Source organism: Ovis canadensis, chromosome 24 (assembly GCF_042477335.2).
Source record: "Ovis canadensis isolate MfBH-ARS-UI-01 breed Bighorn chromosome 24, ARS-UI_OviCan_v2, whole genome shotgun sequence".
NCBI classification, from domain to species: Eukaryota; Metazoa; Chordata; class Mammalia; order Artiodactyla; family Bovidae; genus Ovis; species Ovis canadensis.
In genome coordinates, this window is record NC_091268.1 from 34,799,414 (window position 1) to 34,825,108 (window position 25,695).

The following is a 25,695-nucleotide window of genomic DNA, read 5'->3' on the forward strand; positions in this document are numbered from 1 at the left end:
GGAATACCTGGAGAGCTAGATGACCACAGTGGACTTTAAAGTCCTGATATTCCTGCAGACCTAGAAAGCTCAGAATGGTAGTATGCATGGCCAGAAATAACCTAGGAAATGAGAAGAATCCAGTCACTTACTTCTAGTTGATGTTGAGGCCCTACACAGGCAAGCAGTGAAAGTTGAGGCTGAGTTGTAAGCTGCCTGAAGTTTGAAGGTGTGCCTTTGTTCAAAGATCTCCTTGGCCAAGGGTGGTAGACTTACTGGCTCTAGACATTTAAAAGAATCTTTTAGCTAATTGCTAAATTATATTGATTTAAGACTGACCCCTAGAAGCCAGGCTTAAAGGCCAGAATTTTTTTTTAAGTTCATCAGAGAAATAAGTGGCTGCATACTGTAGAGAATACTGAATCTACAGAACTGTCCACAGAAGTCATTAAGTAAATGAGTAGCAGCAACAACAACAAAATTAACAGTAACAATACACAGGGAAGTTCAGATACCAGAATTGATACACTATCCTATATGCCCAGTTTTCAACAACAACAGAATGAGAAGAGAAAAAGTAATGGGCTGAATTGTGTCCCTTCAAAATTCATATGCTAAGCCCTACCTTCAATATCTCAAAATGTGACTATATTTGGATATTAGATCTTTTAAAAAGTAATTAATTTAAAAGTCTTCAAGAGTGGTTCCAATGTGCAGATGAGGTTAGAACCATAGAATCAGAGGAACTCTGGATTCAGGGATGCCAGGCATAGATGTGGGAGGAAGTAAGGGGCTCCTCTAAAAACAGGGAGATTGAGAAAAAGGTGGGCTTCTGGTTCAAGACTGCAGAGTATAAGGATGTGAACTCATCTCCTCCTTTAAGAGGACCAGAATCACAACTAGTTGTTGAACAATCATTGACAGGAGGGCATGGGAACCACCAGAAAAAGTCATCCATGTCCAAAGACAAGAAGCCACAAGATAGTAGGAGGGGCACAATCACAATAAAATCAAATCCCATACCTGCCAGGTGGGTGACCCACAAACTGGAGAACAATCCCCCAAAAACTTTCCCACTGTTGCAAAGGTTCTGAGCCCCACATCAGCCTCCACAACCTGGGAATCTGACAAAGGAACTGGGAATCAACAGAGAATTTGACCTTGAAGGCCAGAAGAATTTAGTTATAGGATTTCCACACAACTGGAAGAAATAGAGACTTCACTCTTGGAGGGAAAAAACAATCTTGCTGTAACCAAGACACAGGGGAAAGGAGCAGTGACCCCACAGGAGACTGACCCAGACCTACCTGCTAGTGTTGGAGGTTCTCCTGTGGAGGCATGGGTCAGTAAGTGCTCACCACAAGGATGGAGGCATTGGCAACAGCAGTCCTTTAAGGTCCTGCTTGGTATAAGAACTCCTGGAGATCACCATTAACCCTACCATAGAGCCCATAGACCCCAGGGCTGGGTCGCCCCAGGTCAAACAACAAACAGAAAGGGAATACAACCACACCCATCAGCAGATAATTGTGTTAAAGCTTTATTGAGAAACACCCACCAGAGCAACACCCAGTTTTTCCTACCACCAGTCTCTCCCATCAAGAAGCTTACACAACCCTCTTAGCCTCATCCACCAAAGGGCAGACAGAAGAAGCCAAAAGAACCACAATTCCACAGTGTTAGAACAAAAACCACATTACAGAAGGTTAATCAGGATGAAAAAGCAGAGAGTTATGTCCCAGGTGAAGGGATAAGATAAAACCCCAGAACAACAATTAAATGAAGTAGAGATAAGCAACCTTACAGGAAAAGAATTCAGAATCATGATAGTGAAGATGATCCAGGATCTCAGAAACAGAATGGAGAAGATGCAAGAAATGTTTACCAAAGACCTTCAAGAACTAAAGAACAAACAAACAGAGATGAACAATACACTAGAAGGAATCAACAGCAAAATAACTGAGGCAGATGAATGAAGTGACCTGGAGGACAAAATGGTGGAAAACACTGCCATGGAACAAATAAAGGGGGAAAAAAAGGAAAAGAAATGAAACAGCTTATGAGATGACTGGGACAACATTAAATGCACCAACAATTACATTATGGGGATCCCAAAAGAAGAGAGAGAGAAAGGACTTGAGAAAATATTTGAAGGCATAGTAGCTGAACACTTCCCTAACATGGGAAAGGAAATAGTTAACCAAGTCCAGAAAATGCAGAGAGTCCCAGGCAAGATAAAACCATGGAGGGAAACACTGACACATAGTAGTCAAACTGACAAAATATAAATACAAAGATAATATATTAAAAGCAATAAGGGAAAAACGATAAATAGCATACAATGGAACTCCCATCAGGTTAATAGCTGATTTCTCAACAGAATCTCTATAAGCCAAATTGAATGACATATATTAAAGTGATGAAAGTGAAGAAGCTACAACCAACAATATTCTACCCAGCAAAACTCTTGTTCAGATTTGATGGAGAAATCAAAAGCTTTCCAGACAAGCAAAAGTTAGAAGAATTCAGCGTCACCAAGCCTGTTTTACAGCAAATGCTAAAGGAACTTCTCTAGGCAGAAAACACAAGAGAAGGAAAAAACTTACACAAAATAAACTCAAAACAATTAAGAAAAGTGTAGTAGGATGATACTTATCGATAATTAGGACTTCCAATGTCATGCTAGTTGTAAAGAACCCACCTGCCACTGCAGGAGGCATAAGAGACATGGATTTGATCCCTGGATCAGGAAGATCCCCTGGAGTAGGAAATGGCAACCCACTCCAGTGTTCTTGTCTGGAGAATCCCATGGACAGAGGAGCTTGGTGGGCTGCAGTCCATGGGCTTGCCAAGAGTTGGACACATTTGAAGCAGCTTAGCACATACCACATCACTCTACTTAACCCCCAAATTGTATGTAATTATTCTATATCATTAGGTTAATCATGTTCCCATTATGGCTTGCAATATAATTATCTTTTATTTTTTTGGTCTGGCTATTGATTGTGAAAGCTGATAAATATCTTTTATTATTGTGATTATGTCACTATTAATATTATTTACTTAATACAATTGTATCATGATTGGTCAATAAAAAAAAATAGAATTGTATATCACCAAAAAAAAAACTGTAATAGAAAAACCTGTAATCACTTTTTAAAATCCAGATGCACAGCAGAATTACCTTGGAATTTTTTGAAAAATACAAATGTCCAGATATTGCTTTTGTCTCCAAAGATCCTGATGTGTTTCTAATGAGCAGCTATGTATAGCAAAAACTGGACTATATGATTATCTTTTATTTTCATCTAGTTTGTTCCACTTTTTCTATTTCATATTCAGTGCTCCCATTTCATTTCATTTATGTTTTCCAATTTCTTGATCTCTTATCTCTTTTTTTGATGCCCTTTCTTATGCCTTTATCAAGCATAGTAGAAAAGCTTTTGCATTCTTGTAACACACACACACACATACACACACACACACACACCCATGGGAGTTTCCAGGCAAGAGTGCCAGAGTGGGATGCCATTGCCTTCTCCAATATGTATATATATATATATACACATATGTGTATATATATACACATATATATACACATATATATAGTATATATAATATATGTATTTTATAAAATATTAATTTCTGCCTAGCTAAAATATTTAACATTTTGATTCTACTTGTTTGCCTTACTATGAATAGAAAGGTAGATTTCTAATTAAAAAAAAAAATAGATACACAACAAGCAAGGAATGTTTACTGTATAGCACAAGCAACTGTAGTCAATATCTTGTAATAACCTATAATGAAAAATAATATGAAAAATAATATATGTGTATATGTACAACTGAATCATTTTGCTGTGAATCCAAAACATTGTAAATCAACTAAACTTCAATTAAATATATATATATATTAAAGAAAAAAAAGAAGTAATTAAAGTGAGATTATTAGAGCAGACCTTTATCCAGTGATTGGTCTCCTGTTAAGAGGCTGAAATTAAACTCAATTTTAGCCAAAGGCTGTGAACCAATAAGGACACGGATATACATACATAGAGGAAAGACCATGTGAAAGCACAAGGACAAGAACGCCATTTATGACCCCCAGGGAGAGATTGCAGAAGAAACTCACCCTGCCAACACCTTGATCTTGGAAATAGCCTCTAGAACTATGAAAAAACACTATTCTAAGTCACCCAGGCTATGGTACTTTATTTTGACAGTCCCAGAAAACTAAAATAGAGAGAAACAGAAGAGTGTTACCCATATGCTGGGGGAAAGAAAGCCAGTAGAAAATGCACTTGAGGAAAGGCAAATGTTGAACTTAGTATACAGAGACTATTTGTTGTGCAGTCAGTCATGTCTAACTCTTTGTGACCCCATGGACTGCAGCACACCAGGCTTCCCTGACACTTACTATCTCCAAGAGTTTGCTCATGTCCATTGAATTGATGATGCCATCCAACCATCCTATCCTCTGTCATCGCCTTCTTCTCCTGCCCTCAGTCTTTCCCAGTATCAGGGTCTGTTCCAAAGAGTCAGCTGTCACATGAGGTGGCTGACATATTGGAGCTTGAGCTTCAGCATTAGTCCTCCCAATGAATATTCAGAGTTGATTTCCATTACAACTGACTGTTTTGATCTTGCTGTCCGCGGGATTCCCAAGAGTCTTCTCCAGGACCACATTTTGAAAGCATCAAGACTATAAATCAGCTATTACAAATATTTTTGACATACTAAAGGAAATATGTTTAAAAAATAAAGGAATGTATGGCAACTTCATCTCTCCGAGAAGAGAATTTTAATGAAGAAATATAAATAAAAATTTCAAATGGAAATTCTGTAGTTGGAAAACATAACTGAAATGAAAATTTCACCAGAGGGACCCAATGATCGATTTGAATTAGCAGAAAAATGAATTGCTAAATTGAAGATAGTTAATAAAGATTATCTGATCAGTGAAACAGAAAGATGGGAAGGAACAGCTTCTGATACATGGAACAACATCAAGCATGCCAACACAGGTATAATGGGAGAACCAGGAGGCAAAGAGATTGATAAAAAGGCAGAAAAGTATTTGAGGAAATAATGACTGAAGACTTCCCCAATATAATGGAAAACATTAATCTTCACCTACAAGAAGTTTAATGAATTCTAAGTATGGTAAACTGAAAAATCACACCTAACACAACATAATTTAACAGATAAAAGTCAAAAAGGAAATCTTGAAAGCAAAGGAGGAAAATAATATTAACTAAAAAAAGGTCATTAAAAAGAAAATTTTTAAATTTGGATATATTCACATGATGACATATCATATAGTAATAAATAAAAATGTAAAATTTACCCAAAACAGCATGGATGAATATTAGAAGTAGAGTGTTGAGTTGGCAAAAAATAATAAAAAGACTACTTAAATTTTTATATTCTTTTCAGATGGCTCAAAACCAAACACCACTAAACAACATATTGCACTGGAAGTAGGAGGTGCTCTGTACAGTCAGCAATAAGACCTAGAGCTGACTGTGGCTCAGACCATGAGCTTCTTACTGCAAAATTCAGACTTAAATTGAAGAAGGTAGGAAAAACCACCAAGTCATTTGGGTATGACCTAAATCAAATCCATTGTGATTACACACTGAAGGTGATGAATTTGATTTAAGGGATTAGACCTGGTAGACAGAGTGCCTAAAGAACTATGGCTGGAGGTTCATAACATTGTACATGAGGCAGTGATCAAAACCATCCCAAAGGAAAAGAAATGCAAGAAGTCAAAGTGGTTGATTGAGGAGGCTTTACAAATAGCTGAGGAAAGGAAAGAAGAGAAGTGAAAGGCAAGGGAGAATGGGAAAAATAACTGAATGAAGAGTTCCAGAGAATAGCAAGGAGAGATAAAAAGGTTTTCTTATATGAACAATGCAAAGAAATAAAGGAAAACAACAGAATGGAAAAGACTATTGATCTCTTCAAGAAAATTGGAGATATCAAGGGAATATTTCATGCAAAGATGGTCATGATAAAGGACAGAAATGGTAAGAATAGAACAGAAGCAGAAGAGACTAAAAAGAGGTGACAAGAATACACAAAAGAACTATATAAAAAAGATCTTAATGACCCAGATAACCACGATGGTGTGGTCACTCCCCTAGAGCCAGATATCTTGGAGTGTGAAGTCAAGTGGCCTTAGGAAGAATTACTACAAACAAAGTTAGTGGAGGTGATGGAATTCCAGCTGAGCTATTTCAAATCCTAAAAGATGATGCGGTTGAAACACTACACTCAATATGTCAGCAAATTTAGAAAAATCAGCAGTGGCCACAGGACTGGAAACCATCAGCTTTCATTCCAATCCCAAAGAACAATGTCAAAGAATGTTCAAACTACCACAAAATTGCACTCATCTCACATGAGACCAAGGTAATCCTCAAAGCTAGGTAATGCTTTAAGCTAGGCTTCAGCAGTACATGAACCAAGAACTTTCAGGTGAACAAGCTGGGTTTAGAAATGGCAGAGGAACCAGAGACCAAGTTGCCAACATTCGTTTGATCAGAGAGAAAGCAAGGGAATTCCAGAAAAACATCTACTTCTGGTTCATTGACTATGCTAAAGCCTTTGACTGTGGATCACAACAAACTTTGGAAAATTCTTAAAGAGACTGGAGTACCAGACCACCTTACCTGTCTCCTAAGAAACCTGTATGCAGGTCAAGAAGTAACAGTTAGAACCGGAGATAGAACAACTGACTGGTTCACACTGGGAAGGGAGTACATTAGGGCTGTATATTGTCACCCTGCTTATTTTCTTCTATACAGAATACACCATGTGAAATGCCAAGCTGGCTGAATCACAAGCTGGAATCAGGATTGCTAGGAGAAATATCAACAACCTCAGATATGTAGATGATACCACTCTAATGGTAGAAATTGAGAGGTGCTAAAGAACATCTTGAAGAGGGTAAAAGAGGAGAATGAAAAAAACTGGCTTGAATTCAACATTCAAAAAAATATGATCATGGCATCTCTCTCATCACTTCATGGCAAATAGGAAAAGTGAAATAGTAAAACAAAAAACAGAAAAAGTGAAAGCAGTGACATATTTTATTTTCTTAGGTTCCAAAGTCACTGTGGATGGTGACTGCAGCCTTGAAATTAAAAGACGTTTGCTCCTTGGAAGGAAAGCTATGATAAACCTAGACAGCATATTAAAAAGCAGTGACATCACTTTGCTGACAATGGTCCGTATATTATTGATACCAACAATTGGTACACTATAAAATATAGATTTAACACAAAATGCATACTTGCACAATAGAAGAACAAAAAGGAGATAAGACATATAGAAAACACAAAGCAAAATGTCAGTTATAAATACTAGAATATCAGTAATTATATTAAATATAAATGCATTAAACAATCCAATCAGAAGGCAGAGGTTTTTCAGACTGGAATTTTTTAAATCTAACTTAGATGAAAGATTAAAGGGGTGGGGTGAGGACACACATTACCAAAACTCACTTAACAGCATCAAAAAGAATAATGTACATACAAATAAATGTAAGAAGAGGTGCAAGACTTGTACACCGAAAGTTATAAATACTTCTGAGGAAAATTAAAGCTCTAGATACATGAAGAGATATTCCATATCATGGATTGGAATACTGAATATCATTAAGACAGAAAATTTCCCCAAATGGATCTATACAGTCAATGCAGTTCCTATCAAAATTTCAGCAGACTTTTTTGCTGAAATGGACAAGTCAATCCTCAAATGTATGAGGAAATGTAAATGACCTAGAAGAACCAAAACAATTTTGAAAAAAAAAAAAACTATGCTTATTTTAGACAAAAATAGAGCAAGAAATTCCTAGTAGTTTACTGTTTTTTCAAGTTGTAAACTTATAGTAGGGATTACTGAAGTGCAGAATTCTTGAGATTTGAAGTAGTCATTGTAGGAATTGGAAAGGGAAGAGACAATGGGAAAAAATTTTGGTCTTTCCACTTTGACATAAGTAGTAGGTGACTTATCACATACTGACTAATCAATTTCTTTATTTATTCTAGGTAATGTAATAAAATACATAAAGGAAAGTAAAGAGTATCGTGACTTCTCCCTGGCGGCATTTTCCATTGAGGTTGAGAAAAACAATACAGTATTTACTATTCTTTTCAATAATGAGGCATACCATTCAGCTGCAACATCCCTAGCGGTGTTCGACAATGTTCTTTTCATGTTACTTTCTGGCCCCAATGCTTCCATTAAAGTCTCCAACAAGCCTCAACCTCTCCCTCATTATGGTTCTAACATAGTGTATGTATGATTGACTTTCCTTTTACTGGAATTGAGCCTTGATATATAGCCTTGTTAAGTGGCAATGTATATTTGAAAATAACTACTGAAATTAGCATGTTATACTTTTATTTCTTTATTTATTCCATCTTTTATTTCATTTTCCATAGGCCTACAAATGGATCACAAGTAGTATTATGTTTGGCTTTTGGCCTGGCTGTTGTGATTGGTAGTTTTTGCCTTCAGACAGTGACTGAGAGAGCCACCAAAGCAAAGCACATCCAGTTTGTGAGTGGAGTCTATTTACTGACTTACTGGCTCTCTGCTTTGCTCTGGGATCTCATCTACTTCTTCATTACCTGCTGCTTCCTACTGGTGAGTGTCAGCTGAATTTGTACAAAGGCTTAATTTTTTTTTTATGTCTCCCATAGGAAATTTCTATTCAATTAATTGTATCCTGAAATAAAACTTAAAGAAATTTGAAACTACTTTGGCTTATTATGCCAGAGAATAATATATTGTGAAAACCTCATTGTGGAAATGTACTACCTTATGTTCTTTCAATTGGAAAAAAATACTTTTCTTTGAAAAGTCTCTCTTGAATTGGCTTCCCGTGTAATTGCTCAGCATAATGCCCAGGGCCCAAAACTGAAGGGAAAAGAGCTATTACTTGTAATTTGTCCCTCACTAATCATATAGATAAGTCATTGCCACTAATTCCCAATGCTGAGCTCTCTGGTAAAACTGGACTGTAGCACACAATTTAGAATCATGACTTAAGCGAGGGTTTCCGTTACTATTCACAGTCTCCCATTCATGCCGCAAATCCAAAATGGCTAGATCTGCAAAGCAAAACTAACTTTGACTCAGACACCCAATTTTAGATATTGAAACTAAAGAGCAAGCATGTAAGGATGTTACAGTGTCCTTTAAGGTAATGATTTTCTCATTAGTGAACTTGGCAATGTCTTTTACTTTGTATGCATATCTGAAGGTGAGGTAGATGTGAAGTTGTATAGTTACTAAAGGGATAGACACATGAGTAAAGGAGGTAAGGGTTTTTTTATGTACAAAAGTTATAAAAGAAAGTGAAAGCGTTAGTCACTCAGTTGTGTCTGACTCTTTCCGACCCTATGGACTGTAGCTCACTAGGCTCCCCTGTCCATGGAATTCTGCAGACAAGATACTGGAGTGGGTTGCCCTTTTCTCCCCCAGGAGATCTTCCCTAACCAAGGACTGAACCCGGGCCTCTTGCACTGCAGGCAAATGGTTTACTATCTGAGCCACCATAGCAAGTGGCTACAAGAGATTTGGTGTACTTAAATATGAGTAAGACAATATCTCAGCCCTCAAATAGTTCACTGCTCAGCAAAGGACATATAAAATAGGTGGCTAATTCTACTATAAAAGATGAGCTAACAAGTCCTAATTCAAACTATATATACCGTGGAAAGGTAAAATTAGTTTTTTGAGGAAAAAGGAGAAACTTTTGATCAGTTTGGAGCCCTAGGCTTAGGTATGAAGGAGAGGTGCATCCCACCAGGTATAACAGCTCCTCAGCAAGGACCAGAGGCTAGAACAGTTGAGGCATAGATGGTAGTGGTGAGAAAATAGTGTGTACAGCGATGCCCCAAAATTGAAAGAGCAGAGCAGCACTTTCTTGTCACAGTGCAAGACTCTGGCTGGTGTTCTCAGTGCCGGTTTCTTCTCACAGCTAACTAGCCAACTAGCATAACTAGGGAAGACCACCATCCTTTTTGAGGACCACAATTCTCATCTTTTGCCACAAGAATAGGGGAGTTGATCTAAGCACAATCTCTTTACTATCTCCCCTCTATGCAATGCAGTATTGAAATCAATAAGAAAAAAACCCTGCATATTTTCATCTCCATGCCAAGGATCCATTCTTTCTCTGGTTCTTTAAACTTGACTAGCACACCTAGCTGTCATTTTCTGGTTAATATATCTATAAATAAGACCATCCATTATTAATACTTATAGCAATATTGCCATTTATGGCTCATGAGAAGTTATTTGCCATATGTTTTGTGTGTGTGTGTGTTATATCATTCAAAAACATTCAAGTCAACATTTAATTCACCATGTTTGCAGTCAAGGAAATTAAGACTCACAGATCTAATTTACTTACCCAATTTCACCCAGCTAGTACAATTTCAGAACCCTGGTTAGCCTTACTTCAGTGTATTGTAATTTATATATTCAAAGTCATCCTGAATAACATACTTTAAACTTATTTCTACTCTTATATTTGTAGTTCTCTCTGTCTTAGCACCATACTTCACTTTATATCTTCTGTATCCTTTTTGCCTGGTAGTACTTGTTCTCTGTGTGTGTGTGTGTGTGTGTGTGTGTGTGTGTGTGTGTGTGTGTTTCTCTCTCTCTCTCTTTCTCTCTTCTCTTTCTGTCTTGCTCTCCCCCTCCCAAATTCCTTTTCGTTCTCAGATAGAGTTCTCCATGGGTTCTCAGCTTTGCTTATTTATCTGACTTGGCTATCCCTTTGTTGTTTTAAATGAGACACTCCCTCACTCTGCTCTGGTTCTGTAAAATGCCTCCAGCTAGATTTGTCCTTGGACCCAACAAGAGGAGGCAAGATCCTATAATGTAACAATATTCAGTATCTTAGGGCTTCCCTTGTGGCTCAGCTGGTAAAGAATCTGCCTGCAATGCAGGAGTTCTGGGTTCAATCCCTAGGTTGGGAAGACCCCCTGGAAAAGGGAAAGGCTACCCTCTCCAGTATTCTGGCCTGGAGAATTCCATGGGCTGTATAATCCATCAGGTCACAAAGAGTCAGACACACAACTGAGCGACGTTCACTTTCACTCTCCCTTTGTATGATGTGTCTATAATATGCCACTACAAATCTGTTTTAATTATGGCAGTTTTATAATATATTTAATTATTTTTATGGATTGACCTTCCTCACTTCCCTCTTTAACCTTCTTCTGTAGAATTTCCTGGCTATCTTGATATGTTTTGTTTGTTTAGATGTAATCTGTAAAATCAGCTTATCTAATTTTTTTAAATCCTGTTGCTATTTTTATGTAGAGTAATTTGGGGAGAATTTTCTTTCTTACTATGTTGGGTCAGATTCTATTTAAAAGTAGGGTATGTCTTCATATTTCCAAGTAGAAATTTAAATTTTCTTTGGAATAGTTCTAATTTAAGATGTCCCTAAACATTATAAGCCTTGGAATGAAGCTGCTTGTAGGTTACCTGTGGTTTCCTGCTGACTATACTCTTTTTACTTCTCTTACTTGGATTAGGGGAAAACCAGCTATAGCTAAAGCTGGTTTTCACCCAAGATTGCTGATCCTCTTCATATATTTTCTTTAAACATTATTGCTTAAGTATAAACTACTTCCAAGAGCATCACAGTGTTGTAATGTGGCTATTCTTAGTTAACTTTTTCTGTTTACTAGTGGCCCTGCTAAATAATTTTGTAATTGCTTAAAAGGGCCAAACTTGCTATCTTTAGAGAAATTATAGTTACCAATGATTATAAGTTACTAGAAAATAATCTTCTTTAATAATTCTAGAGGTTCCCTTCTTCCTAATCTGCCCACTCTAAATTTATGCTTCCCTGACTGATTCTCAAATGGAATGAGAACTGATTGAAAGAGGATGTCCTTGAGTTCCTGAGATAGATGTCAAGGAGACAGTCTAAATGTGAGGTGTGATGCAAAGAGACTGCATAATACTACAGCAGCCACAGAGAAAATCTTTTTTTAATATATTTATATATTATGATTGTAATGTAATATGTTATACATGTTTATATATATATATATATATACAACAGCTTTTCTACTACACTTGATAAAGGCTGAAAAAGAACATCAAAGAAAAAAAAGAGGTGGAGAAACTGGAGACATAAACTAAATGAAATGGGAGCACTGAATATGAAATAGAGAAAGTAAAACAAACTAGATAAAAGTAAAAGATCATCATATAGTCCAGTTGGTTTTAAATATGACTGCTCATTAGAAACATATCTGGAGTTCTGGAGAAAAAAAGCAATACCTGAGCATTTTTATTTTTCAAAACAATTTTAAGATAATTTTGATTTGCATCTGGATTTTAAGAAGTAATTACAGGTTTTTCTAGTAGATCCTAGTTTTGGTGATACAGAGTTCTATTATTTTTCTGTTGACCATTCATACAATGGTATTAAGTGAGTAATAGTTACATAATTACAATAGTAAAAGAGGTTTATCAGTTTCCACAATCAATAGCCAGACAAAAAATAAAAGCTAATTACAATTGCAAGCCATAATAGGAACATGATTAACTTGACAATATAAAATAGTTGCATACAATTTGGGAGGAGGGAAGGCATCAAGCAGAGTGATGTGGTAAGGTGAGAGTGCATACATGCACATGTTTTCATCCCAAGAAAATCTTTAGAGAAATCATCTATGCACTAGATCACTTTTTTTTCTGGAAAAATTCAGAGTTGGGCTTACTGTAGACACAGTTACTTTAATTTTAATCATGAGAGTGCTACAAAGTGATGCTCTTCCAAAAGAAAAAAAAAAAGGAAATATAGTCATTCTGTTCATGAAAGTCCTCTATTGAAAAAAAGATTGCTCACCTCAGGCTTATTTTTAATGGGTAAAATTATTTAAGTAGTGAATCTATGCACTAATGAAAGCAGTGCTTGCTGTTTTCTAAGTTTTCTGGCTTGGCAGCTTGTTACACAGTGTCCTTCACCTTGCTCTTTACCTCTGCACTCTGTCTCAGGGAGTGTTCATGTACTGCGGAATGGATGCATTTGTCACAGATTTCCATTTTCTGGACACAGTGATGATCTTTATGCTGTACGGTTGGTCTGTTGTTCCTCTCATGTATCTCGGAAGCCTCCTGTTTTCTAGTAGTACTGCTGCCTACATCAAGCTCACCCTCTTTAACTACTTTTCAACTGTTTTCAGTATCGTCATTCACATCATAATGAAATTCTATGGTAAGGACTTCACACAATTTTTCCTTTCTCCAGAAAATGCATTAAATAAATGATGATGAAAGAGCTGGAGGATAAAAATATTCATTACTAAACACTTACTTTCCAGGAATCTGAAAACTTGTGCTCTTTGGAGTCAGCAAATACTTATTGAACATATATGTGAGAAACAGAGGTTGAGAGAGAGGGGAAGGGAAAGAAAGTGGGCAAGAGGACGAGAGAGACACTAAGCCCTCTGAAGGTGATGGATTCAGCATCATTCTAGCCTCATGACAAAAATAAAAGAAGATTAAAAGATTATAGTGCACCTGTGCCAAATTTTATGTCCTTTGAAAGATCACCCCCCACACATCATGTTCTTGAGACTTGATCCTTCAGTTTTAACATCTTAAGAGCACTTTGGAGCAAGGTGGTGAGACTGGAGAGTGGAAGGTGCTATGGTATGCTGCTGCTGCTAAGTCGCTTCAGTCGTGTCCAACTCTGTGCAACCCCATAGATGGCAGCCCACCAGGCTCCCTCGTCCCAGGGATTCTCCAGGCAAGAACACTGGAGTGGGTTGCCATTTCCTTCTCCAATGCATGAAAGTGAAAAGTGAAAGTGAAGTCACTCAGTCGTGTCCTACTCTTAGCGACCCCATGGACTGCAGCCTACCAGGCTCCTCTCCATGTGATTTTCCAGGCAAGAGTATTGGAGTGGGCTATGGTATAACTCCTCCTAATTTAATGAAACACATAATCTTGAACCGCCTAATGAGTGTTTTTCAGAAGGAAACAATTAAATAGCCAACAAATGTAGTCATCATTAAACCAGTTTCTCTGATTTTAAGAGTATCAGAGTAGGTTCTCCCTTTTCTGGTTATGAAATTTAAAGACATGCTGTTGCTCATGGTGGCTATCACCAATAAGATTTGTTTTGTTTGCATCTAGAATATCCCTTTGTTGAATTTCTCTATAAGCATGAAATTTTGAACTGTATTAATCAACTCAGCCCTCCCTGCTAATATGGGATTTATGAATTCCAGTTTCTAAGAATGAAGACTCTTCTCCTGGAGTGTGATTTTATGGACTGTCCCTGTTACTTATTGTGGTAATGGTTCCTACCTTGCTTGTAATAGTTAAGTTCTGCCACCTGACTTCTACTTTGTAGAATTCCATTATTCCCAAAGGTGTCAGGGAACCGCATCCTATTGCAACATACTCTATCATTATATTCACCCTACAGAGGACTGTAAGCACAGAGCTCTTCAAGAATGTATTTCTCATATTTACTTTTTATTGAAATATAACTTGCATTCAGAAAAGTACAGAGACCATAAATGTATAGCTTGATAAATTTTCACAAAGTGAATATACTAGTGAAACCTTCCTCTCTCCAGTCAGGACTTGCTATGGGCCTTGCTTAGGCCAACTAAGAGCCAGAGAGCAAAGAAGTCCTTTGATTTATATGACACAGATAATCTGCCCAGGGCAGAAAATACAGTGGAGAAGGGTAGAGTATTGGTTCAAAGTGAAAAATAAAAGAAAATGTGACAAAGAGGCTATTGAACTTGGCAATGAGAAATTCAGTGGAGACTGCCACATCCAGAAGGATGGAGGATTCTGGAAGGCAAATTGCCCTCCTACATAAAATAACAATGTCTGTTGGACAAAAAATTATTCAAACTTTTTAAATGCATCATTGATCTCTCAAGAAATTTCAGGACACAGAGGCCAACAACAAAGTAATATTTACAATCTCATGATTTTCCATTTTTCAGGCTGCACAGGGAACAAAGGGAGAGTCTAGGCCAAGCCTTAGACTTGGATGCAATCTCAAAAACAACAGAATGATCTCTGTTCATTTCCAAGGCAAACCATTCAATATCACAATAATCCAAGTCTATGCCCCAACCAGTAACACTGAAGAAGCTGAAGACCTACGAAACCTTTTAGAACTAACACCCAAAAAAGATGTCTTTTTCATTATAGGGGACTAGAATGCAAAAGTAGGAAGTCAAGAAACACCTGGAGTAACAGGCAAATTTGGCCTTGGAATACAGAATGAAGCAGGGCAAAGGCTAACAGAATATTGCCAAGAGAACACACTGGTCATAGCAAACACCCTCTTCCAACAACACAAGAGAAGACTCTACACATGGACATCACCAAATGGTCAACACTGAAATCAGATTGATTATATTCTTTGCAGCCAAAGATGGAGAAGCCTACTCAGTCAGCAAAAACAAGACTGGGAGCTGAATGTGACTCAGATCATGAACTCCTTGTTGCCAAATTCAGACTTAAATTGAAGAAAGTAGGGAAAACCACTAGACCATTCAGGTATGACCCAGATCAAATCCCTTATGATTATACAGTGGAAGTGAGAAATAGATTTAAGGGACTAGATCTGATAGAGTTCCTGATGAACTATGGACTGAGGTTCGTGACATTATAAAGGAGACAGGGATCAAGACCATCCCCATGGAAAAGAAATGCAAAAAAGCAAAATGGCTGTCTGGGGAAGCCTTACAAATAGCTGTGAAAAGAAGAGAGGCGAAAAACAAAGGAGAAAAGGAAAGATAAAAGCATCTGAATGCAGATTTCCAGAGAATAGCAAGAAGAGATAAGAAAGCCTTCTTCAGCAATCAATGCAAAGAAATAGAGGAAAACAACAGAACGGGAAAGACTAGAGATCTCTTCAAGAAAATTAGAGACACCAAGGGAACATTTCATGCAAAGATGGGCTCGATAAAGGAAAGAAATGGTATGGACCTAACAGAAGCAGAAGATATTAAGAAAAGGTGGCAAGAATACACAGAAGAACTGTGCAGAAAAGATCTTCATGACCCAGATAATCACAATGGTGTGATCACGCCAGACATCCTGGAATGTGAAGTCAAGTGGGCCTTAGAAAGCATCACTATGAACAAAGCTAGTGCAGGTGATGGAATTTCAGTTGAGCTATTTCAAATCCTGAAAGATGATGCTGTGAAAGTGCTGCACTCAATATGCCAGCAAATTTGGAAAACTCAACAGTGGCCAAAGGACTGGAAAAGGTCATTCCATCCCAAAGAAAGGCACTGCCAAAGAATGCTCAAACTACCGCACAATTGCACTCATCTCACACGCTACTAAAGTAATGCTCAAAATTCTCCAAGCCAGGCTTCAGCAATACGTGAACCATGAACTTCCAGATGTTCAAGCTGGTTTTAGAAAAGGCAGAGGAACCAGAGATCAAATTGCCAACATCCACTGGATCATCGAAAAAGCAAGAGAGTTCCAGAAAAACATCTATTTCTGCTTTATTGACTATGCCAAAGCCTTTGACTGTGTGGATCACAATAAACTGTGGAAAATTCTGAAGGAGATGGGACTACCAGACCACCTAACCTGCCTCTTGAGAAACCTATATGCAAGTCAGGAAGCAACAGTTAGAACTGGACAACAGACTGGTTCCAAATAGGAAAAGAAAGACGTCAAGCCTGTGTATTGTCACCTTGCTTATTTAATTTATATGCAGAGTACATCATGAGAAATGCTGGGCTGGAAGAAGCACAAGCTGAAATCAAGATTGCCGGGAGAAATATCAATAACCTCAGATATGCAGATGGCACCACCCCTATGGCAGAAAGTGAAGAGGAACTAAAAAGCCTCTTGATGAAAGTGAAAGAGGAGAGTGAAAAAGTTGGCTTCAAACTCAACATTCAAAAAACAAAGATCATGGCATCTGGTCCCTTCACTTCATGGGAAATAGATGGGGAAACAGTGTCAGATTTATTTTGGGGGCCCCAAATCACTGCAGATGGTGATTGCAGCCATGAAATTAAAAGACGCTTACTCCTTGGAAGGAAAGTTATGACCAACCTAGATAGCATATTCAAAAGCAGAGACATTACTTTGCCAACAAAGGTCCGTCTAGTCAAGGCTATGGTTTTTCCTGTGGTCATGTATGGATGTGAGAGTTGGACTGTGAATAAAGCTGAGCGCTGAAGAATTGATGCTTTTGAACTGTGGTGTTGGAGAAGACTCTTGAGAGTCCCTTGGACTGCAAGGAGATCCAACCAGTCCATTCTAAAGGAGATCAGTCCTGGGTATTCTTTGGAAGGACTAATGCTAGAGCTGAAACTCCAGTACTTTGGCCACCTAATGTGAAGAGTTGACTCATTGGAAAAGACTCTGATGCTGGGAGGGACTGGGGACAGGAGGAGACAGGGACGACAGAGGATGAGATGGCTAGATAGCATCACCGACTCAATGGACGTGAGTTTGAGTGAACTCCGGGAGTTGGTGATGGACAGGGAGGCCTGGCATGCTGCAATTCATGGGGTCGCAAAGAGTTGGACGCGACTGAGTGACTGAACTGAACTGACTGAAGGCTAAGCCAAGGTAGAGATTTTAATAGCAGACCCACCCATAAAGATGGTGGAAGACAGACCCTAGGGAAATACTGTTACCAAAAGTCTGCTTTTAATATCTGTAACTGACAAATCCATACTACAAACTATGAAGATGATGAAGCTTCATGACTTAGTAACTAGTGCTTTCTCAAAGATGATCTGCTAGACTGGTAATTGTCTGATCATCTTAGGAAAGTTTGTTGTTATGGGAGGGTCACTGCTTTCTAACTGAAAGCTAATCTATCATCTTTTTAATCATAGATGATGACACTACTCATTTCACAAGAACCTTAATGAATAATGTATTAATGGTGCTTCCTAGTTACAACTTTGCAATGAGTATCAGCAAATTCTTTGATGACTATGAGGTGAAAAAACTGTGTGCCGAGCAATTTCAAAACATCTATGTGGACTGCAGTGATTCATGTGAGTATATGCAGTTTCCCCAAGTCCTTAAAAATCTTTCTAGATTTCCACATTCAAGCCTGGATTGTGGAAGATTAAAGAAAAACCTGTCCTTCTTTCAACAGAGACAGTAAGACTTGCTGATTTGAGTGTTTTCCTATACCAAAGTAATTTTCACTGTGTAGGGGGGGCGGAAAAAATGAAGCCTCAAAATAAAATCCCCAATAAATTTCATGAAGCCATTCCCAGATGTAACTTAGAATGAGTTACTACTCACCTATGATGTAAAAGGAGCTTTACATACATTATGTTGAATCTTTGCAGTACCCTACAAGTTAGCTACTATTATCCTAATCTAATAATGAGGAAACTGAATGCTTTACTTAAACTGAAGATTAAATAGTTCCTTGGGACTCTAGGTTTTAAGTATCAAGATAAAGGTAAATGTACAGCCAGATCAAAATCAGGGAAAAAATAAAAGCATTATATTAAATTTTCCATATTTTAGGCTGATTTCATATTCAGATTGATTCTAAGAACTGACAAATAACGAGTCCATTTACTATTTACTCTAAAAATTGAGAAGTAATTAGCATATTTCCTGTTTGTAAGTTTGTTTACTGTGTGTGTATGCAGTTTGTTCTGGAACCAAATAACTTATATGCAACCACAAAAAGGAAAATGTAATGGTATTTTACTAAATCAGTAAAAGATTAAATATAATTATTAAAATCACTCTGGACAGTGACTGCAGTCATGAAATTAAAAGATGCTTGCTCTTTGGAAGGAAAGCTGTGGCAAACCTGGACAGTGTATTAAAAAGTAGAGACATTACTTTTCCAACAAAGGTCTGTAGGGTCAAAACTATGGTTTTTCCAGTAATCATATATGGATGTGAGAGTTGGACCAGAAAGAAGGCTGAGGGCCAAATAACTGATGTTTTTGAATTGTGATGCTAGAGAATACTCTTGAGAGTCTCTTGGATTGCAAGGAGATCAAACCAGTCACTCCTAAAGCAAATCAACCCTGAATATTCATCAGAAGGACTGATGCTGAAGCTCAACCCTCCAATGCTTTGTCGTCTAATGCGAGGAGCCAATCATTGGGAAAGACCCTGATGCTGGGAAAGATTGAGGGCAGGAGGAGAAAGGGACAATAGGAGGATAAGATGATTGGATGGCATCATTGACTCAATGCACATGAGTTTGAGCAAACTCCAGGAGATAGTGAAAGACAGAAGCCTGGCATGCTCTAGTCCCGGGAGTCACAAAGAGTCAGACTTGACTTAGCTACTGAAAAACAACAACAAAGACAAATTGATTATGTTTTCTTACAATTTCTGAATAACAGAAATTATGTCACATTTTAGTTTGTATCATATTTGCACTATAGATTCATCTCCCTGCTTTTTAAAAACAGCTCTATTGAGCTATTATTTACTTACCAGTCATCAGATTTAATTCATTAATTAATTTCATATTCATTGCTTTTAAAAAGTTTATAAAGTTGTGTAATCATTACCACAGTCTAATATTAGAATATTTCCATCATCTGAAAAAGATTTGTCATGTCTGTTTATAGTCAAGCCTCATTTCCATGTCCAGCCCAACATCCGCTAATAAACCTACTGCCTGAAAATATCTGGCATTTCTGAATATTTCATATATTTATATCATTATGTATTAATTTATATCATTAGAATTATTTTGTGTCTTTGTTCTTTCATTTATGATACTGTTTTTGAGGTTTATCCAGGTTATAGCATATCTCAGTATTCTTCACTGTGGCTGAATAGTATTCCATTGTATTGATATACCACATTTTTTTATCTGTTCATTAGTTGATGGACATTTGTTTCGACACAAGTTGTTAATGGTGTCTTTTGAAGCTTGAAAGTTTTAAATGTTGATGGAATCCAGTTTATCCACATTTTCTTCTATTGATGGTGTTTTTTTATATCATATTTTAAAAGTCTGCCTAAACCAGGGTCAAGAAGATTTTCTCCATGCCTTCTACATGACTAGGTCTATATTCAGGTTACAACGTGATTTGTCCCAGAACAGTTTGTCAAAAAGGATATCATTTCCCCATCAAATTAACACTTTTATTAAAAATGAATTCACCTGAGTTATTTCTGGAGTATAAATTCCGTTCCCTTGATTGGTATTTCTATCCTATACCAGTACCACACTATTCTGGTTACTTTTGCATTTTAGTAAGTTTTAAATTGAGAAATATAATCCTCCATCCTTGGTCTTTTTTAAATTTAACCATTTATTTTGCCTGCATTGAGTCTTAGTTGAGGCATGTGGGATCTTCTGTTGCAGCGTGCAGGATCTTTGTCGTGGAGCACAGGCTTCTTTCTAGTTGAGGCACATAGGCTTAGTTGCTCCATGGCAGGTGGGATCTTAGTTCCCCAACCATGAATCAAACCCATGTCCCTTGCTTTGGAAGGTGGACTCAACCAGTAGGCCACCAGGGAAGTCCCCATCCTTGATCTTTTTAACACTGTTTTGACTCTTGTGGATCCTGTGGGTTTCTCTACAAATTTTTGGTATTGGCATGTCATTTACTGGGGAAAAAAAAGACTCCTGGAATTTGAATAGATACTGCATTGATACTACTAATCAATTTGGGAAAATGAGTCATCTTCAAAATATTGAGCCATACAATCCATGAAAAAGAATGGCTGTCTGTTTATTTAGATCTTTCATTTCCCTCAGCAGTGCTGTATAGCTTTCAGTGTACAGGTCTTGCATTTCTCTGCTAAATTTATTTCTAAGATGTTTTTGCTATTATTGAAAATGGAATATGTTAATTTTCTTCTGTTCATTGCTAAGGTATAGAAATCCAGTGACTTTTTGTAATATTATATACTATGAACTTATATGATTTGTTTATCTTCTATCCTATAAACTTAACTCATTTATGCATTTCAATAGTTTTTATGTGGATTTCTTAAGATTTTCTATTTGCAATATTATGTTGTTTGTGAATACTCTTCTTTTCAAAATCAAGATTTCTTTTTTCTTAAACATTTTTATTTCATTTCACTGACTAGAATTACCAGTACTGTACTGAATAGTAGCCATGGCAGTAAACACCTTTGCTTATTCCCAGGCTTAAGAGGAAGGTATTCAGTTATTCTCCATTAAATATGATTTTTAGCTATGAGTGTTTTTATAGTTCCTCTTTATTGGTTTGGGGAAGTTCCATTCTATTCCAAGTTCATTGACAATTTTTGTAGTGAGTGAGATTAAATTCTTTTTCTGTGCCTTTGAGATCATGTGGGGATTTTGTCATTTATTCTTTTAATATGGTGTATTAAGTTTATTTTCTGATGTTAAACTATACTGGTTAAGAAGACTCAGGTTAATCTGATTTTGATTTCTTTGCAAATAGCCTCTTTATTACTCTAAAAACTTCTGTCTTCCAAAAATTGTTATCCTTAGTGTTGTGAAATTTTTCCATGAGCTGTCTGCTGCTGCTGTTGCTAAGTCGCTTCAGTTGTGTCCAACTCTGGGCGACCTCATAGATGGCAGCCCATCAGGCTCCACAATCCCTGGGATTCTCCAGGCAAGAACACTGGAGTGGGTTGCCATTTCCTTCTCCAATGCATGAAAGTGAAAAGTGAAAGGGAAGTCACTCAGTCGTGTCAGACTCTTAGCGACCCCATGGGCTGCAGCCTACCAGGCTCCTCTGTCCACGGGATTTTCCAGGCAAGACTACTGGAGTGGGGTGCCATGGCCTTCTCCGATGAGCTGTCTAGACTTAGATTTTTCTCCTCTATATTCTGTTTATCATTTGATAGCAATTTCAACCCAAAGGCTCTTGTCTTCATTTAGTGGTAGGAAAACATCTATAATTTCACTTATTATCACTTTTCCTGATCCCTTCTGTTTTCTCTTTCTTGAACTCTTACTCTATGACTGCTGTACTTCCTACACTTGTCTATAGAAGAAGATAGACAAGGTCCCTGGTTTCATGGAGTTTATAATGTGAGTTGTGGCAAGTGGGAAAAAAATTTGAAAGTAAGTAAATAGACACAATAGTTACAGTTTGAAGTAAGACAGTAAGAGAAATAAATGAGGTAGTTAGTAACTTACGTCACTTCAGATAGAATACTTACGGTGGTCATTACTGCAGAGTGTGATTAGATGACTAAAAGAATGAGACTGATCTAGCCAGTGAAGAATGAGAGGAATAATATTTCACATTGATGGAAGACCAAGAGAAAAGCCTCAAATCAGGAAAGGATCTCATATATTTAAAGAATAGAATGGAGGCTTGTTTGGAACATATGAGTCCTAAGTCACTTCAGTTCAGTTCAGTCGCTCAGTTGTGTCCAACTCTTTGCAACCCCAGGGACTGTAGCTTGGGGTCCTATGTCCATAGGATTCTCCAGGTAAGAATACTGTATTGGGTTGATATAGATATATATCAAGATATATATATATAATTAAGTTATTTATATGTAATTAAATATTTTGGTTCAAGGTTTAAGTTTTCTACTTTGTCAATTTCAGATATTCTGTTTATAATTTGCTTTTGCTTTACTTAGTCTTATTGCATATGGTTGCAGTATTTGGCATTTAACTATACTGGAGCTATTTATTAAGGTTTTCTTTATGACCATAAACATGGTGATCTCATTATTATTGTTCTTTAGTCACTAAGTCCTATCTGACTCTTTTGTGATCCCATGGACTGTAGCCCTCCAGGCTCCTCTGTCCATGGTGTTACCCAGGCAAGAATAATGGAGTGAGTTGCCATTTCCTTCTGCAGGGGATCTTCCTGATTCAAGGACTAAACCTGTGTTTCCTGCTTTAGCAGTCAGATTCTTTACCACTGAGCCACCAAGGAAGCCCTCGTTGTAATTGGTGTTGTTGATCTCTCACTAATTTACTATGATGTTTATATAAAGGCAGTATAGTAAAAGGATGGCCTGGAGTCATATGGCCTGAGTTGAATCCTGGCTCTGCAACTTGTTGGCTCTACACCTCAGTAATTTCACTGTGGAACATGATGCTTGAATATTTATGTTCCTTTTTTAGGTTAGAGAGTGCTATGTACGAGACATTTTATTTTAAATATGTTTTATGACTATATGAGATCACCATGTGGCTTTGGCCATTAGTGTATCAATGTGGTGGTGGTGGTGGTGATTTAGTGGCTAAGTCATGCCCAACTCTTGTGACCCCATGAACTGTAGCCTGCCAGGTTCCTCTGTCCATGGGATTCTCCAGGCAAGAACACTGGAGTGGGTTGCCATTTCCTTCTCCAGGGGATCTTCCCGACCTAGGAATCAAACCTGGGTCTTCTGCATCAGATTCTTAACCAACTGAGCTTTGAGGGAAGCCATACAACTATATTAATATATTTTTAAAATATTAAACACTTTGCATTCTTAAATAAACACAATTGTCTGTGTATCTATCTATTCCATTTGTTAATATTTCATGTGTTTTTATCTTTATTTTTCAAAATTAAAAACATAAACAACATTTACAAGCATCTTAAATACCAGCTTATAATACTTGACAGTTTTTAATCATTTCAGATTGAGTTTTCCATGAGCTTTTAAAATGCAAGATTATTCATCACTGAAGTAGATGAATAGTCCCATGAGTTTTTTAATCCATGTTTATGAGAAAGATTGACCTGCTATTTTGTTTTTTCATAGTGTGCATGTTTGCACTGTATATGGAGTTTATACAGATAATGAACCATGGAGTATTTTCTAGTTTTTTATTCAGCAGACTAGCTTATGTAAAACATCTCTTTGCTCAATATTTAGTAAAATTTACTTTTAAAACAAGACTTGATATTTTCTTGCTAGGTGCCTTCTCAGGTATTTGTTTAATTCCCTAAGATCTGAAATGTAAATATTTGTAACATAATGACTTATAAGACATATAGAGATAGAAGTAAATGGACAATTAGATTAAAAGGGAGCCCTCAAATATGCCAAGGCATGTATGGAATTTTGATGTATAAAGGAGACGGCATCATATATTATTGGGCACAAATATGGCATTTAATAAATGCTAGTAAGTGTATTTCCAGAAAAGGGAAAAACAGGTGGATCCATATTCCGTACAGTTCAGTTCAGTGCAGTAGCTCAGTCATGTCCAACTCTATGCGACCCCATGGTTTGCAGCACACCAGGCTTTGCTTACTCAAATTCATGTCCATCAGGTTGGTGATACCTTCCAACCATCTGATCCTCCCTTATCCTCCCGCCTTCAATCTTTCCCAGCCTCAGGGTCTTTTCCAATGAGTTGGTTCATTGCATCAGATTGCATCCAAAGTATTGGAGTTTCAGCTTCAGCATCAGTCCTTCCAAAGAACACCCAGGACTGATTTCCTTATGGATAGACTGGTTGGATCTCCTTGCAGTCCAAGGGACTCTCAAGAGTCTTCTCCAACACCACAGTTCAAAAGCATCAATTCTTCGGCACTCAGCTTTCTTTATAGTCCAACTCTCACATCCATACATGACCACTGGAAAAGCCATAGCTTTGACTAGACGGACCTTTGTTGGCAAAGTAATGTATCTGCTTTTTAATATGCTCTCTAGGTTGGTCACAGCTTTTCTTCCAAGGAGCAATCGTCTTTTAATTTCATGGCTGCAGTCACCATCTGCAGTGATTTTGGAGCCCAACAAATAAAGTCTACCACTGTTTCCACTGTTTCCCCATCTAAGTGCCATGAAATGATGGGACCAAATGATGCCATGATCTTAGTTTTTTGAATGTTGAGTCTTAAGCCAACTTTTTCACTCTCTTTCACTTTCAACAAGAGTCTCTTTAGTTCTTTGCTTTCTGCCACAGGGGTGGTGTCATCTGCATATCTGAGATTATTGATATTTCTCCCAGCAATCTTGATTCCAACTTGTGTTTCATCCAGCCCAGCATTTCTCATGATGTACTCTGCATATAAGTTGAACAAGTAGGGTGACAACATACAGCCTTGACATACTCCTTTCCCGACTTGGAACCAATCTGTTGTTCTATGTCCAGTTCTAACTGTTGCTTCTTGACCTGCATACTGGTTTCTCAGGAGGCAGATAAGGTGATCTGGTATTCCAACCTCTTTAAGAATTTTCCACAGTTTCTTGTGATCCACACAGTCAAGGGCTTTGGCATAGTCAATAAAGCAAAAATAGATATTTTTCTGGAACTCACTTGCTTTTTTGATGATCCAATGGATGTTGGCAATTTGATCTCTGGTTCCTCTGCCTTTTCTAAATCCAACTTGAACATCTGGAAGTTCACAGTTCATGTATTGCTGAAGCCTGTACAGGCACACACAAAAAAATCTAAGTGGAAATAGAGAGGGTAAAGTTCAAGAATTTTATAAGAAAATATGTTAAAATAGTTTTATGACATCAAGTACAAAATAAGAAAATAAGTACAAAAATCCCCGAATTATAAAGAAAGGATTTATAAATCTGACTACATTAAAATTTAAAACTGTTCATTTAAAACCATTCTAACAAAATAAAAGCCTCAGAAGCAAGTATATTTGTTAACACATGTATATATATATAAACATATATATATATATATATATAAAACATATATAATGAACAAAGCATTACTATCTGGAATAAGCATGATAAATTAAGACCAATTATGCTATCTAGAATAAAATGGGGGAATAAAGAC

General features: G+C 37.2%; 1 protein-coding gene across 1 annotated transcript in view; it reads left to right on the plus strand.

Annotated features, from left to right (window-relative positions):
• Positions 1-25,695, plus strand: part of LOC138428861 (phospholipid-transporting ATPase ABCA3-like) — a 199,605-nt gene that overhangs the window by 95,530 nt on the left and 78,380 nt on the right. Inside the window, exons 11-14 of the mRNA XM_069569794.1 lie at positions 8,042-8,288; positions 8,438-8,642; positions 13,029-13,248; positions 17,882-18,046. Coding sequence (XP_069425895.1) covers positions 8,042-8,288; positions 8,438-8,642; positions 13,029-13,248; positions 17,882-18,046 — 837 coding nt within the window. The remainder of the gene's footprint in view (positions 1-8,041; positions 8,289-8,437; positions 8,643-13,028; positions 13,249-17,881; positions 18,047-25,695) is intronic.